Here is a 15,498-nt window from a genome sequence, read left to right as displayed (position 1 = left end):
TAGTACTCAAAATGCTGATTACAAAGACAATCAACAACAAAATTTGAATATCAAAAACATCCAAACAGGATAATTATTTTGAACTGTCCATTTATGATGTGACATTTTCCATTCACCAAATGAATGCTCCATGCTACATGCGCGACAATATTATAACCCTACTCAATGGATCAGTGTCGACTCGATTTTGATACTCAACTCCCTGGGGAGTATACACCAGTCACATTACCACCTTGCCCTACCGATACCTATTCATTGCTTGCTAACAGAGGCAAATTTCGAACAAAGTCATTTGTCCTGAACTTATTAATCCCTTACTCATGCCAGAGACGGATCCGGGATTTTAGAAAAGGGGTGCATGTGATACCCATGTGACTTGGCCGAGGGCGGAGGTTACATTTCAGGCGGCCTGTTCACGAAGCTGTCCAAGATTGGCGTAAATGTGTCGTAGCGAAAAACGTCTTAGCTAAGTCTATTCTGGAAGCTGTCTGAGCGCTAAGTTAAAGGGGCACTGATCTAACGCAATTCCCCGGACTGGTTGTTGCCTTTGTTATTGTTTTTTTCCCCCGTGAGTACCCGGATGATACGCAACGCAACTGAGCGTGACAAGAGACTGGGCTACCGTCTGCAAGGACAGTTAAATAAACTTGGAGGCAATATTTGTTTTACGCATTTTTGCATAAACACTGATTGGTTAACTGTGATCTATAAAGATTTTGACAAAGGGCGCATGTTAATTAATTTCTTCAGCCTAAACAAACAGACAAAAAGAACGGCGGAGCTCATCGGATGTCGTCATTTGGAAATACCCCAGATGGTTATAGTTTGATACTAAAACAAGTATCCATGCAGTGAATGCATTTTCGGATTTCGGATTGCGTCGATAATACCATTACTACTCCCTTGTTGTCATCCACGTTTTCTCGTATAACCCTACACTTGTGTATTTGTCGTCATTCACTTGGTGCTCAGTTAATGAATTTATTACAGGTGTGAGTGAGTGAGTGAGTTTGGTTTTTACGCCGCTTTTAGCAATATTCCAGCAATATCACGGCGGGGGACACCAGAAATGGGCTTCACATATTGTACCCATGTCGGGATTCGAACCCGGGTCTTCAGCGTGACGAGCGAACGCTTTAACCACTAGGCTACCCGACCGCCCCATTATTACAGGTACAATTAGTGGTAGCACCACTTAGATTACCTGACAAAGGTTCCCATTTGGCATTTATTGTGTCTGGGGTAATTATTCAATCTAAATCCAGGTTTGAAGTGAGGTGAAATGTGTGTTATGTAATATGCACGTGGCAGCCCAGCAAGAGATGAATGATCAGTTGATTTACTTTTTTTTGTAAATCAACGGATCGTTCCTAGTCATCAAAGGATTAACAGAAAATACGTTGATTGATTAATCACTGTTATCTTGCACAGTGGATATGTCAAAAGTGAGTGTTTACATGTCTAGGTTTACTAAAACAAAGGGAATACACTCATATCATGGCGTGAAGTGCCGATGTAAAAACAACATACTTTGTTCAAAGGGTTAACTGATAATACGTTGATTGATTGATCATTGTTATCTATCACTCAATGGATTTTTTAGGAACCGTGGACGTTATGAAAATAGTTGTCACGTGGGCTTTCTCAGCCGACCCTTGAGACTTGACACCTATGTGAAACACCTGAAACAATCCAAGTGATCAGTTGAGAAACGAACACGGGTTATAATATCCCGAAACGATATATACCTTTTAAAATATTTGATTGTTACAGAGACACGTGACATCGAATAAGTTTCTTTGTACAGCTGCAGACGAGTTGGATATTGTTCCTTCGTGTGGATATTCACGGATACATTCCTCGAACAAGGAAGTTGCCTAAAATTTATACACATAAATTTGGTAGGTTGTAATTATGGTATTTGCATTTTGTTTTCCTTCATTTGAACCGATAATTCGTTTTTGTTTCTCTACGTCTTGGTTGGGAAATTCTTCAATGCGCGATAGACGTTGTTTCACAGGTCTTTTCCTTTGTAAGCGTGTATATATTACCGTCAATTTTTAAAATGTGATTCTCTCAGGCAATTTATAAAATGTGTAAATATTTTAGTCATTTTGACTAAAAAATCTGTCCAGATTGATGAAGAATATCAAAAGGGCTTACAAACATCACAACAGATTATGTAGGATTAGAAGCCAAACAACATAGAAATGTACTTTTCAACGTAACATTTACAGTCTCTTGGTGATGACATTAAACATCAAAATGTTTGGAATTCCTTATCATGATAATAGAAATCGAAATGTTTTTCAGTCACTTTGTAAAATAACTGAATATTTAGACGTTTAATAAATATGTTACACATTTTGACAGAAAATAATATATACATACCCTATAAAAAAAGCGATGCTCAGGTGAAATATTTACTTTGTGTTGCAAGTCAAAATAGTATAAACGAAAATCGAAAATCGCAAAATTACCAAGCAAGTGACTTATCAAAACTTCGTCACCATTACTGATGCTACCCACAAAGATACCTACATTTCCTTATTATCTCGAAAACTGTATTTCATTTTGTTGATCAATGTGACCATACGCCCTTATTACTACCGGTATCCATAAAAGTGACTAATGCGCTTACGAATGGCGCAGCAGAGGTCGCGAACTAGTCTAGATTTCTGCTATACATCCGGGTACTCACTGGGAAAAAAACAATAACAAAGGCAACAACCAGTCCCGGGGAATTGCGTTAGATCAGTGCCCCTTTAAGCTCCACTGCCCATTTGGATCCACCTGCGCACACATTCCGGAAAACACCTCCATGTATAAAAGTGGCAATATTCTGTACCCAAGTTAGGATCGGTAGATGGCTATACAAAATTCAACCCAAGATCCACCCAAAACCATACTCATACTCAAGTGAAAGGACAGTAGAAATTGCCACCTCACGCCTCAGACTCGGCCACAAAAAGCACTATGGCAAGGTTTGTTCATCTTGCAATCAGGCTGAATCCATTGCTCACTTGTTACTGGAATGTCAAGACCATGCCCCAGCCCGGGCTCGGTTAAAACAAGAATTGCAGTTAGATCCGCTATCTGTTGTAGATGCAATAGCGAAGGCCAAACTAACTCTATTTCTGAAAGATATATATAAACAGAGCAGCCAAAGATAAAAAATGAAATTATACCAATATACGAAAAATGAATCATATCAATACAAAAACAGAAAATCTGTGAATACCAAACTTGCAATAGTTATGTGTACCCTACTCACACAGATGAGTCCCAAAGAGGGACAGGTCAGCCGAAATTTCCGTTGTGACACTACTGTCCACATTGACATGTTTCCGTATATATATATAAACAATGTGGTCAGTACGAGCAATTAAAAGAAAATTCATCCGGAAACAAGGCACCCACCTGACCACTTGCCATGCTGTCAGCATGTTTGGCCAGATCCCCCAGCATGTCATCCTGGAAACAAGCAAGGTGAAGGCCACATTACATGATTAGACATTCAAGATGGGTGTGTGAAATATCTCCAGTGGCTCCTGAAGCAGGGGGGTCTTGGCGCCAAGGAAAATGTCCTCATATATGTAGAAAGTAAGGGACCAGAAAATTATTATACCGTGCATGTGTGTAGGGGTCAGTGGAATCAAAGGAGGGTCAGAAAATAATACACATATTTCGGGATGGTCATGTTAACTTGGACACTTTATAACAAAATTTAAAGCGCTTTCGTATTTTTTCTTTTCGGTGAGGGTCATAAAAATTATATACCGGGACATAGGGGAAGGTCATCCAAAAATATGACAAGCATTAGGGGAGGGTGATTATTTTCAGTACATGAGTGCATCAAAAAACCCTGTAATAAATAAATGATCTGTCCCTTAAATAATCATATTTACAACCATTGCAAGAAAGATAGAAATCTCAAATATCATTCAACAAGTTCTCTTTGTTAGTGTGTGAGGGGGCACGGGTGGCCCAGTCGTCTAAAGCGCCGCGATTCGCTGTGCAGAGTTGCGTCCCTTGGGCATGCCAGAAACCTATGATGGTGGGTTCGAATCCCGGTTCGCCCTGATTATGTTTCCAGGTTTGTCAGCACCATACCCATGCTCGTGGCGGTAAACGTCTGAGACCTACATCACTTCGGGCTTTCCTCCCACATTAAGCTGACACGCCGTGATGTAACTGTAATACTGTTAAAAGCGGCGTTTTACTCAACTCTCTCACTCACCATACAAGTTACATTAGTTCATACATGTACTATACATGTGATGTCTTGAACACATCTCGGGTTTTGAAGGGAATGTCAGTGAAGTTGTCAAGCTACTCAAGATTTACCTGGCAATACCAGCCACTACTTCAAGATCTGAACGGCCATACTCATGTCTTAGGAGACTGAAAACACAGCTCAGAAGTACCATGACCCAGCAAGGTCTCGACAACATCATGCTGTTGTATATTCCAATCTCATTAAAATCAGATCTTAGTTCTCGCTATCGCTAAACAAAGATCTGAGGAAATTCCATTACGGGTCACGTCAGAACGACCTTTCATCCAACCAATCAGAGCGTCGCTTACCAGATCATGAAAGTGACAGACGGAATGTGTTTTCTAATCATGAAACCTCGAAAACTTTAACAGAAGGTATTCCGAACGACAGTTACGGGTTTTATGATTATACCCATACAATCTCGGCCATCTGTAAGCAATTCCAGAATGTTCTTTTTATCAGTTTTAAATTTTTTAATCGAGAATACGTCATAATATGTTTCGAAGCGTAGTCGCCAGTTTGAAACTTGTGGCGTAAAGCTCGAGAAAGCTGCCCTCTGATTGGCTAATGTCGATTTCTTGTCAGTCATTTCATTGGTCGGTCAAAGTTCGCGAAAGGTCGTTCTGACGTGACCCGTAATGGGATGTGCTCAGATCTTTGTTTAGCGGTATCGAAAACTAAGGTCTGATTTTAATGAGATGTTGTACATTCACAAAGAGGACACTGATAAAATCCTTACGGACATCCCCAAGGCATTTGCTCATGAAGACCGGAACCGTCGCACCATTTTTGATACTTTGTATAACTGTCGGAACTCACCCACACTGCATGGGGTGAGATGAAATTGGGTTTAACGTCGCGTCCAAGATTATTGCACTTATATAGCGACGTGCATGCACGTGTGTGTGTTTGTGTGGCTGCTTGTACTAGTCCGGACTGATGCCGATTTATAGTGCTAGCCCACTGAGATACCATGCCACAGTTTAACATGAATACCCCACACAGACACAGTATACCGACTCCGAGCCGACTTGTTTTAGCCCCTTAATGCTGAGCGCCAGACAGGGTAACAACAAGTACCACCTTTTAACGTCTTTTGGTATAACATGTCCGGGGATCGAACCCCGGACCTTCCGCTCTCCGGGCGGACGCTCTACCACTAGACCACGGAGGCGGTCCACACTGCATGAAGAAAATACGTGCATATTGAAGAAAATGTTGGATTTCAGCTATAAAACCACTTAACAGATGTCACTAATTGTTTTACTTTGAAACGAAAGACGTATTTATCAGAATTGGCGAAGTCAAAACAGGATAGCTTCGCCAAGAGGTTTAACTGAAGCTTCTTGTATATGAATGCTCTGATATCGTTCAATAACAATCAAATAGCCAATTCCCTTCCACCTATTTACTAGACATAAAGGAGACCAGTGAGACCGCTTCATCTGTTTCATATTTGGATCGTTGCATAGAGATTCAAAATCACAAAACACTCTCAACAAGACTGTATGACAATTTAAGAGGAATGACTTCAACTTTCCAATGGTCAATCCTGTCAGCAAGTACCTTCTTTTAACGTCTTTTGGAATGACGCGGCCGGGGATCAAACCCCAGACTTTCTGCTCTCAGGGGGGACGTTCTATCACCAGACCACGGTGATGGTCCTTTTATACATAAAACAAAACAAAAAATAAATATTGTTTCGACAGTCTTGTGAGAGAAGACACTTATGCTCAGTTTGGGTTGGAAATGTACACCCTCGGTGTTTGGCGCTCGTGCTGTTCTCTCCCCTTCATGTTCAACTCAAACATCGGAGGCGGGTTTTCTTCTCTACATATACTCATCAAAAAGAAACGTAAAGCCAGATTTGTGTGAGGTAGGAAATTATATTATACGAGGAACCGTACAAGGTATTGAGCCGAGTTATCGGTACATAGGAAATGTCCAAGGTGAAGGTCAGCTACCATCAATAACGCGCATGTCCCTCGCTGGAATAGATAGCGGCCTGACATATCCTGCCCATGCATTGCAGAGACGAGTATGCGAATCACATCCTTGAGAATAGAAGCCCACTCGGCCTGCAACGCAAAAGCCAACTGCTGTTACTTCTGGGATGTGGTTGACGTCGGCGTAGCCGTCTATCCAATTCACCCCACAGGCGCTCTATCGGCTTCAAATCCGGGGATCTGGAGGGTCAGGGGAGAAGATCAACATTGTTGTTGTTGTTGTGTTGACAGGCTCTTGTGATCCGTGCTGTATGCAGCCGAGCGTTGTCCTGCTGGAATACACCGTTGCCGTTGGCTGCAATTGGGAAGACGTGTGGTTTGAGCATTTCGTTGAGTCGTATGATTGCTCTGGATATGGACCAAACCTGTGCTGCCATGATGAGAGATAGTCGCCACATCATAACGCTCCCCCCACCAAACCTGTCCACTTCCTGTACGCAGTTTCCGGCGTAACGTTCTCTCCGACGTCTGTAGACCCGTGCTCTTCCATCCCCTCGACGGAGAAAAACTTGATTCGTCGCTGAATCAGACATCTCTCAGTCGCAGTTGAGGCCATACGCTGCGTTGACGACACCAATGCAGTCGTTGTTGACGATGTTGTCGACTCAATATGACGCGTCGAACAGGACGTCCTGCTCGTAGACTTGCTACTCTTAAACAGTTTCGTACGGTCTGGTCGGAGATTCTGCGCAGTCCGGATATGAGGCTGAGTAGACTGTGGTCCTCCTTTCACGTAGATGGCGCAGTCGGATGTAGCGATCTTGGGCGGGGGTGGTTACTCTTGGTCGTCCCGACCTTGGCCGATCACGTTTTGACCCATGCGGTTGAAACCGATCCCATAGCCGTGTGATGGTGCTGGGCGCTACATTGAAAACCCTGGCTACAGCTGATCGGGATTCCCCTGCGGACAAGCGTCCTATGACGTTGTTTCTTTGCACTTCTGTTAATCTTGGCATGTTTTTGAACTGTTCGATTGACGCAGATGCCAGGCAATCAAAAACCCTGCACTATAATACCGTTCATTGTGCTGCTGCACATGCAGTACGTGCAGCTCCATGATCCTTTTGTTAATGCACTGGGTGCGTTTTTCTGAATCGTACGTGTTTCCCTACTAATGGTTTGCATGTCCTTGTTGTGATCATGTTGATCTGGGAAATGTGTCACTGACACTATAACACATTAAACCCTCTTCGTTTTGCACCTCTTAGTCCTCTAATTTTGTTTTTATGGCCAAAAATTTCCGCATTGCGTTTTTGTAAGAGTATATGTTCATTTGGTACTGTTACGTGTCCGTTCTCAAATTGAAATATGTTAACCCAGAAGTCTGTACGTAAAAGAACTTAGCGTGAAATATACAACCAACAAATGGTATGCAATCAACAACTCACAAAATTACCTAGGTTTACAAACCAAATACAAATTACTGCACAGCAATAACAATGGCAGTACACAATAGAGTGTTTTGTTGTTTTGTTTTTTTGGTTCTTGTTTAACGCCGCACTCAACAATATTCCAGCTATATGACGGCGGTCTGTAAATAAACGAGTCTGGACCAGACAATCCAGTGATTGATGCCATGAGCATCGATCCACGCAATTGGGATACGATGTCATGCATCAACCAAGTCAGCGAGTCTGACCACCCGATCCCGTTAGTCGCCAATAGAGTGGTAGTACAATCTTCAATGGCAGTATCAAATTCAAAATATGATGACAGTGGTAATAGCAAAAAGTTAAATGATAATAATATTCACCTATCCGCAACTGTGATCAAGCTTCACAGGCCTAGGCCGGGAATCCGGGGTGATCATTGATCGTCACACAGTAGCTGGTCTTGATGTAATTTCAGATGAAACGTTAGATGATTTAGTCACGCCTTAGTCCTATATATAATTGTGCCCCACACCTTCCAGAACAATCAAACTTGCATCTGAATATAGTAACCCCCTCACCACTTTTTCCATTAGATAGTACAACATTCCTGACAACTAATCATTTTACAATCAATGCACTGGACTTCTACTGAATCTCAACAGAAACAATAAAAACAGTCACAATCATTGTTTAACAAACTACACTGCCATATAGCTTTACGATTTCGCTTTTCTGGGTGCGAGTTATCCAATTGATTGGGTACGAGTGGGTATGGGTAATCCAACACTGGGTACGATTTCGCAAAAAGGGTTTGGGTACGGATCTCCGTGGGAACGGATTGTCTTGTTCCCATAACTGCCATATGGGTTTGCCGTGGTGCATTTAAAAATGCCCCCGGATAAACTTTTTAGCGGGCGGCAAGCTATGACGTCATAAACTTTCCTATCACGTGACGTCCCATTGTAGCTGCGATGTCGGTACCATTGACAGCTGGAGTTAATGTTATCTGAACAACAATTCCATCTGTGTCGCTAGAAGATATCGCGTTTCTTCTCTCACCATTGCACAGAGGTAAAAGACAGAAGTAAAACCACGCGTCATGTCAGGCGCTAAGAGGAAGGGGCTACCCCCGATTCAGAAGGGTCCGATTGTGATGGCCCCGCCACCGAAGATTGTGGAAACCATTGTCGAGAAGACAGATCTGTCGGCGTTTGAGGAACAGGCTTTGGTTATTGATACCAACTTGCTAGTGGGCCCCGTCTACGACAACTCGAAACAACGCGCCAAAGCCCTCAAGGAACAGCTGGGCGACATCAACACTCGGCTTCAGACGGTGAGAAATGCCACGCCCCAAACGTGTTATGGGATCAGTATTGGTCGTTGCGCGATATAATTTGGCAAATAGGACTAGATCTAATTGTTGTTTACATTTATGGTCTCGGAGTGGTTTGTATTATTTTCATTCAAAGTCGTATCAAAATTGCGTAGATAGATGATCACGATGTCAGTCACTGGGTTGTCTGGTCCAGGCACGATTATTTACGGACAGCCGTCACATAGCTGGAATATTACTGTGTGCGGCGTTAAACAACAAAAAAACAAACTGAAGTATAAAGTGAAATTCTTCATCAATTTCCCTTTGACAAGTTATGCATGTTCTATGGTGAACAATAATACCAGCATTAGAAATTGGCACTAGTCCTGTAGTCCTTGCCAAACTGCCCCATAGTAAGGTATCATAAGGACCGGTAGAAATTTGCCATTTATAAGGACTTTGCTATATCATTATAAGGACTAGTGGACTAAAACTGTTAGTTTCTGCCACTGAAAAACACAGATATACCTTCCGGTTTCTTGGCCAAATTGTGTGAAGAAAATATTTTTGGGTATACAGAAGGGATAGAATCCTAAGAAAATATTGTAATGTATAAATATTAACAATTTTGTTGTAAATCATATATTTGGAAGAACTTGTCAATTGACATCGAATAAACTGAAAAGGGCATTTACATAATCTCTGTATAATTGAGGGTAACTGACTAATATCCAATTCTTGCTTTAAACAACAAACACTGTGAACATGGTGAAGTAGTTCAGCTTAGATTGACTCATGTTTCTTGTTTTGGTGCATTTGGTTTGGTGACCTTTGCTATGGTCTCTTGTAATTATATATATATTGTTTATTCACAAAAAGTGTTAGGCCGTAGGCCTATTACACAGAACTATTTACAGAGAGAGGGAGAAAAAGAATTACCACTATTTTACATATATATCTGTAGTGGTTTGTTACAATAACTGAAGAAAGGTACTTCGTGTTAAGAAGCCGTTTTATTCAGACCATGTGGTCAGCATGGTGGCCATCTTGTTACAACTCAAGGGAGAGCGCTCTCGTTGGCTTAGCTGCTAGATACTGCCTGGGTACTTAATATAGATTAATGGACTTCTGTTGACATTAACACTTATCATTACAATATCCATATCCACACACATTCATACACATACACATGCATATGTATACAAATAAATATTTAGACTGTATGCAATGAACGAAGTCGAAAAGCTTTGTAAACGTAGACTGCTAGATTTCATATGATTTTAAAGTTAGTGGATGACATAAGAGCATTAAATTTATTTTTAGAAGGGGTTGTAAAATATTTAGGAGGAATGTCTTCAGCTCTTAAATCACTATAAGCATTGCATATAAGCACAAAATGACATTCGTCCTCAATAAAGTTCTGGTTACAAATCAAACACAGTCTAATTATTGTGTCCATATGTTGCAGACGCTGACCACATTCGATGCAGTGAACCCTGGCGACCATGATGTGAGTAAGGATTGGAAGAACTCACACACTAAGAGTGAGTGAGTGAGTGAGTGAGTTGGGTTTAATGCCGCTTTTAACATTATTCCAGTTATATCATGGCATGTCACTGTCAGGTTGATGTTGGAGGAAAGCCCGAAGTGATGCAGGTCTCGGACGTTTACCACTTTGGTGAAACCCACAAGCATGGGTATGGTGCTGACAAACCTAGAAACATAATCGGGGCGAACTGGGATTCGAACTCATAATCATAGGTTTCTGATGTGCCCAAGGGACGCAACTCTGCACAGCGAATCGCAGCGCTTTAGACGACTGGGCCACCCGTGCCCCCTCACACACTAACAAAGAGAACTTGTTGAATGATATTTGAGATTTCTATCTTTCTTGCAATGGTGACACTGTCTTAATTTGTTGTAAATATGATTATTTAAGGGACCGTCCATTTATTTATTCCAGGGTTTTTTGATGCACTCATGTACTGAAAATAATCACCCTCCCCTAATGCTTGTCATATTTTTGGATGACCTTCCCCTATGTCCCGGTATATAATTTTTATGACCCGCACCGAAAAGAAAAAATACGAAAGCGCTTTAAATTTTGTTATAAAGTGTCCAAGTTAACATGACCATCCCGAAATATGTGTATTATTTTCTGACCCTCCTTTGATTCCACTGACCCCTACACACATGCACGGTATAATAATTTTCTGGTCCCTTACTTTCTACATATATGAGGACATTTTCCTTGGCGCCAAGACCCCCCTGCTTAAGGAGCCACTGGAGATATTTCTCACACCCATCTTGTATGTCTCTCACACCCATCTTGTATGTCTCACACACCCATCTTGTATGTCTCACACACCCATCTTGTATGTCTCACACATCCATCTTGTATGTCTCACACGTCCATCTTGTATGTCTCACACACCCATCATGTATGTCTCACACACCCATCTTGTATGTCTCACACACCCATCTTGTATGTCTCACACACCCATCTTGTATGTCTCACACATCCATCTTGTATGTCTCACACACCCATCCTGTATGTCTCACACAGCCATCTTGTATGTCTCACACACCCATCTTGTATGTCTCACACATCCATCTTGTATGTCTCACACACCCATCTTGTATGTCTCACACACCCATCTTGTATGTCTCACACACCCATCTTGTATGTCTCACACACCCATCTTGTATGTCTCACACATCCATCTTGTATGTCTCACACACCCATCTTGTATGTCTCACACACCCATCTTGTATGTCTCACACACCCATCTTGTATGTCTCACACACCCATCTTGTATGTCTCACACACCCATCCTGTATGTCTCACACACCCATCTTGTATGTCTCACACATCCATCTTGTATGTCTCTCAGACCCATCTTGTAAGTCTCACACATCCATCTTGTATGTCTCACACACCCATCTTGTATGTCTCACACATCCATCTTGTATGTCTCACACACCCATCTTGTATGTCTCACACACCCATCTTGTATGTCTCACACACCCATCTTGTATGTCTCACACACCCATCTTGTATGTCTCACACACCCATCTTGTATGTCTCACACACCCATCTTGTATGTCTCACACATCCATCTTGTATGTCTCACACACCCATCCTGTATGTCTCACACACCCATCTTGTATGTCTCACACATCCATCTTGTATGTCTCTCAGACCCATCTTGTAAGTCTCACACATCCATCTTGTATGTCTCACACACCCATCTTGTATGTCTCACACATCCATCTTGTATGTCTCACACACCCATCCTGTATGTCTCACACACCCATCTTGTATGTCTCACACATCCATCTTGTATGTCTCTCAGACCCATCTTGTAAGTCTCACACATCCATCTTGTATGTCTCACACACCCATCTTGTATGTCTCACACATCCATCTTGTATGTCTCACACATCCATCTTGTATGTCTCACACATCCATCTTGTATGTCTCACACACCCATCTTGTATGTCTCACACATCCATCTTGTATGTCTCACACACCCATCTTGTATGTCTCACACATCCATCTTGTATGTCTCACACGTCCATCTTGTATGTCTCACACACCCATCATGTATGTCTCACACACCCATCTTGTATGTCTCACACACCCATCTTGTATGTCTCACACACCCATCTTGTATGTCTCACACATCCATCTTGTATGTCTCACACACCCATCCTGTATGTCTCACACACCCATCTTGTATGTCTCACACACCCATCTTGAATGTCTCACACATCCATCTTGTATGTCTCACACACCCATCTTGTATGTCTCACACATCCATCTTGTATGTCTCACACACCCATCTTGTATGTCTCACACACCCATCTTGTATGTCTCACACACCCATCTTGTATGTCTCACACATCCATCTTGTATGTCTCACACACCCATCTTGTATGTCTCACACACCCATCTTGTATGTCTCACACACCCATCTTGTATGTCTCACACACCCATCTTGTATGTCTCACACACCCATCCTGTATGTCTCACACACCCATCTTGTATGTCTCACACATCCATCTTGTATGTCTCTCAGACCCATCTTGTAAGTCTCACACATCCATCTTGTATGTCTCACACACCCATCTTGTATGTCTCACACATCCATCTTGTATGTCTCACACACCCATCTTGTATGTCTCACACACCCATCTTGTATGTCTCACACACCCATCTTGTATGTCTCACACACCCATCTTGTATGTCTCACACACCCATCTTGTATGTCTCACACATCCATCTTGTATGTCTCACACACCCATCCTGTATGTCTCACACACCCATCTTGTATGTCTCACACATCCATCTTGTATGTCTCTCAGACCCATCTTGTAAGTCTCACACATCCATCTTGTATGTCTCACACACCCATCTTGTATGTCTCACACATCCATCTTGTATGTCTCACACACCCATCCTGTATGTCTCACACACCCATCTTGTATGTCTCACACATCCATCTTGTATGTCTCTCAGACCCATCTTGTAAGTCTCACACATCCATCTTGTATGTCTCACACACCCATCTTGTATGTCTCACACATCCATCTTGTATGTCTCACACATCCATCTTGTATGTCTCACACATCCATCTTGTATGTCTCACACACCCATCTTGTATGTCTCACACATCCATCTTGTATGTCTCACACATCCATCTTGTATGTCTCACACACCCATCTTGTATGTCTCACACACCCATCTTGTATGTCTCACACACCCATCTTGTATGTCTCATCATGTAATGTGGCCTTCACCTTGCTTGTTTCCAGGATGACATGCTGGGGGATCTGGCCAAACATGCTGACAGCATGGCAAGTGGTCAGGTGGGTGCCTTGTTTCCGGGTGAATTTTCTTTTAATTGCTCGTACTGACCACATTGTTTATATGAGTTTGAGACCCATTGTGGATAGACATGAGATGGAAATGAAAATTTGATGCCTTTTTGATAAAGTGGACCTTGAGGAGTATTTTGTTTCCATACTGCAAATGCTATTGACTATTTTTAGTAATGAAAACGATTAAGGCCAACATGGGAGGCTTTAAGGGATTATGTCTTTGACTTGTCATTACTTAAACCTTTTTTCTTTTTTTTCTCTCTCTTTTTGCAGATATACAGGGTTAGCTCTAAGGTCCTCCTACCAAATTGGTTGCTATCATGATAATACTTAGCCAGAAATGTGTATTAGAGTAGACCATACTTAAAAAGTAGGTCATGATGACCTGACAGGGATAGGTTATGGTGACCTAAGAAATAGGTCATGATGATCTGACAGGTAGGTTATGGTGACCTAAAAAGTAGGTCATGATGACCTGACAGGTAGGTTATGGTGACCTTAAAAAGTAGGTCATGATGACCTGACAGGTAGGTTATGGTGACCTAAGAAATAGGTCATGATGATCTGACAGGTTATGGTGAACTAAAACATAGGTCATGATGACCTGACAGGTAGGTTATGGTGACCTAAAAAGTAGGTCATGATCATCTCGCAAGCAACATCATCTGACCTGACCAATAGGCCATGGTCATCTGAAAGTAGGTTATTGTGGCCTAGATATCCTGAATTATGGATTTGTCCAATTAAATTAAGGTCACAGTGACACTTGAACAATAGGGGCACCGGTTGTTCTTACTCCAACCTTCAGAGGATTATGATCCAAAGAACTCCCTGCTGCTACAAGTATGGTAAAAAAGACAATTTTAAGGTTAGTGGTTAGGTAAATACTATTTATGAGATCATATCATCCATAATTTTGTCTTTTGTTGACAGATGAAGGCAACGCTGAAACATTTCATCAACAACTACCGTGACATGTCGTCTCACATACATGATTCAAGCAAGGAGAGGGAGGATGTGAGTTGGGGAGGGGCATGGCTAATGGGTGGCGCATGGCTAACGGGGAGAGGCATGGTTAACAAGGGGGGGGTCATGGCTAATGGGTGGCACATGGCTAATGGGGAGAGGCATAGTTAAAAGGGGAGGGGCATGGCTAATGGGTGGCGCATGGCTAACGGGGAGAGGCATGGTTAACAGAGGAGGGGCATGGCTAATGGGTAGAGGCATAGTTAAAAGGGGAGGGGCATGGCTAATGGGTGGCGCATGGCTAACGGGGAGAGGCATGGTTAAAAGGGGAGGGGCATGGCTAATGGGTGGCGCATGGCTAACGGGGAGGGGCCGTGGTTAAAAGGGGAGGGGCATGGCTAATGGGTGGCGCATGTCTAACGGGAAGAGGCATGGTTAACAGGGGAGGGGCATGGCTAAAATAGGGAGGGGCATGGAGTCCTAGGAAACAATTCTTGATGCCATCATTGTGTATATTCTGTCGAGTAATATGTTTTTGTTCATTACAGTAAAGTATTTTGTTTCCAGATTCTCTTCCAGCTGTCTGACGTAAGTAAACACAACACAATGTCATACGGTCATATCACTAAAAGTAATTTCCTACAACTTATTTTACGTCATGTATTTTCCTTAAAT

At 42.3% G+C, this 15,498-nt stretch overlaps 1 protein-coding gene across 1 annotated transcript in view; it reads left to right on the top strand.

Moving 5' to 3' along the window:
* Positions 1 to 8,613: 8,613 nt before the first annotated feature.
* Positions 8,614 to 15,498, top strand: part of LOC124139582 — a 49,369-nt gene continuing 42,484 nt past the window's right edge. The window contains exons 1-5 of the mRNA XM_046506758.2: positions 8,614 to 8,991; positions 10,442 to 10,483; positions 13,792 to 13,845; positions 14,791 to 14,874; positions 15,391 to 15,411. Coding sequence (XP_046362714.2) covers positions 8,758 to 8,991; positions 10,442 to 10,483; positions 13,792 to 13,845; positions 14,791 to 14,874; positions 15,391 to 15,411 — 435 coding nt within the window. The 5' untranslated portion in view covers positions 8,614 to 8,757. The remainder of the gene's footprint in view (positions 8,992 to 10,441; positions 10,484 to 13,791; positions 13,846 to 14,790; positions 14,875 to 15,390; positions 15,412 to 15,498) is intronic.

Source organism: Haliotis rufescens, unplaced genomic scaffold, assembly GCF_023055435.1.
Source record: "Haliotis rufescens isolate VD_foot unplaced genomic scaffold, xgHalRufe1.0.p SCAF_9, whole genome shotgun sequence".
NCBI lineage: Eukaryota > Metazoa > Mollusca > Gastropoda > Lepetellida > Haliotidae > Haliotis > Haliotis rufescens.
The sequence above is the reverse complement of the archived record's forward strand: the minus strand, read 5'-3'. Positions and strand labels throughout refer to the sequence as shown.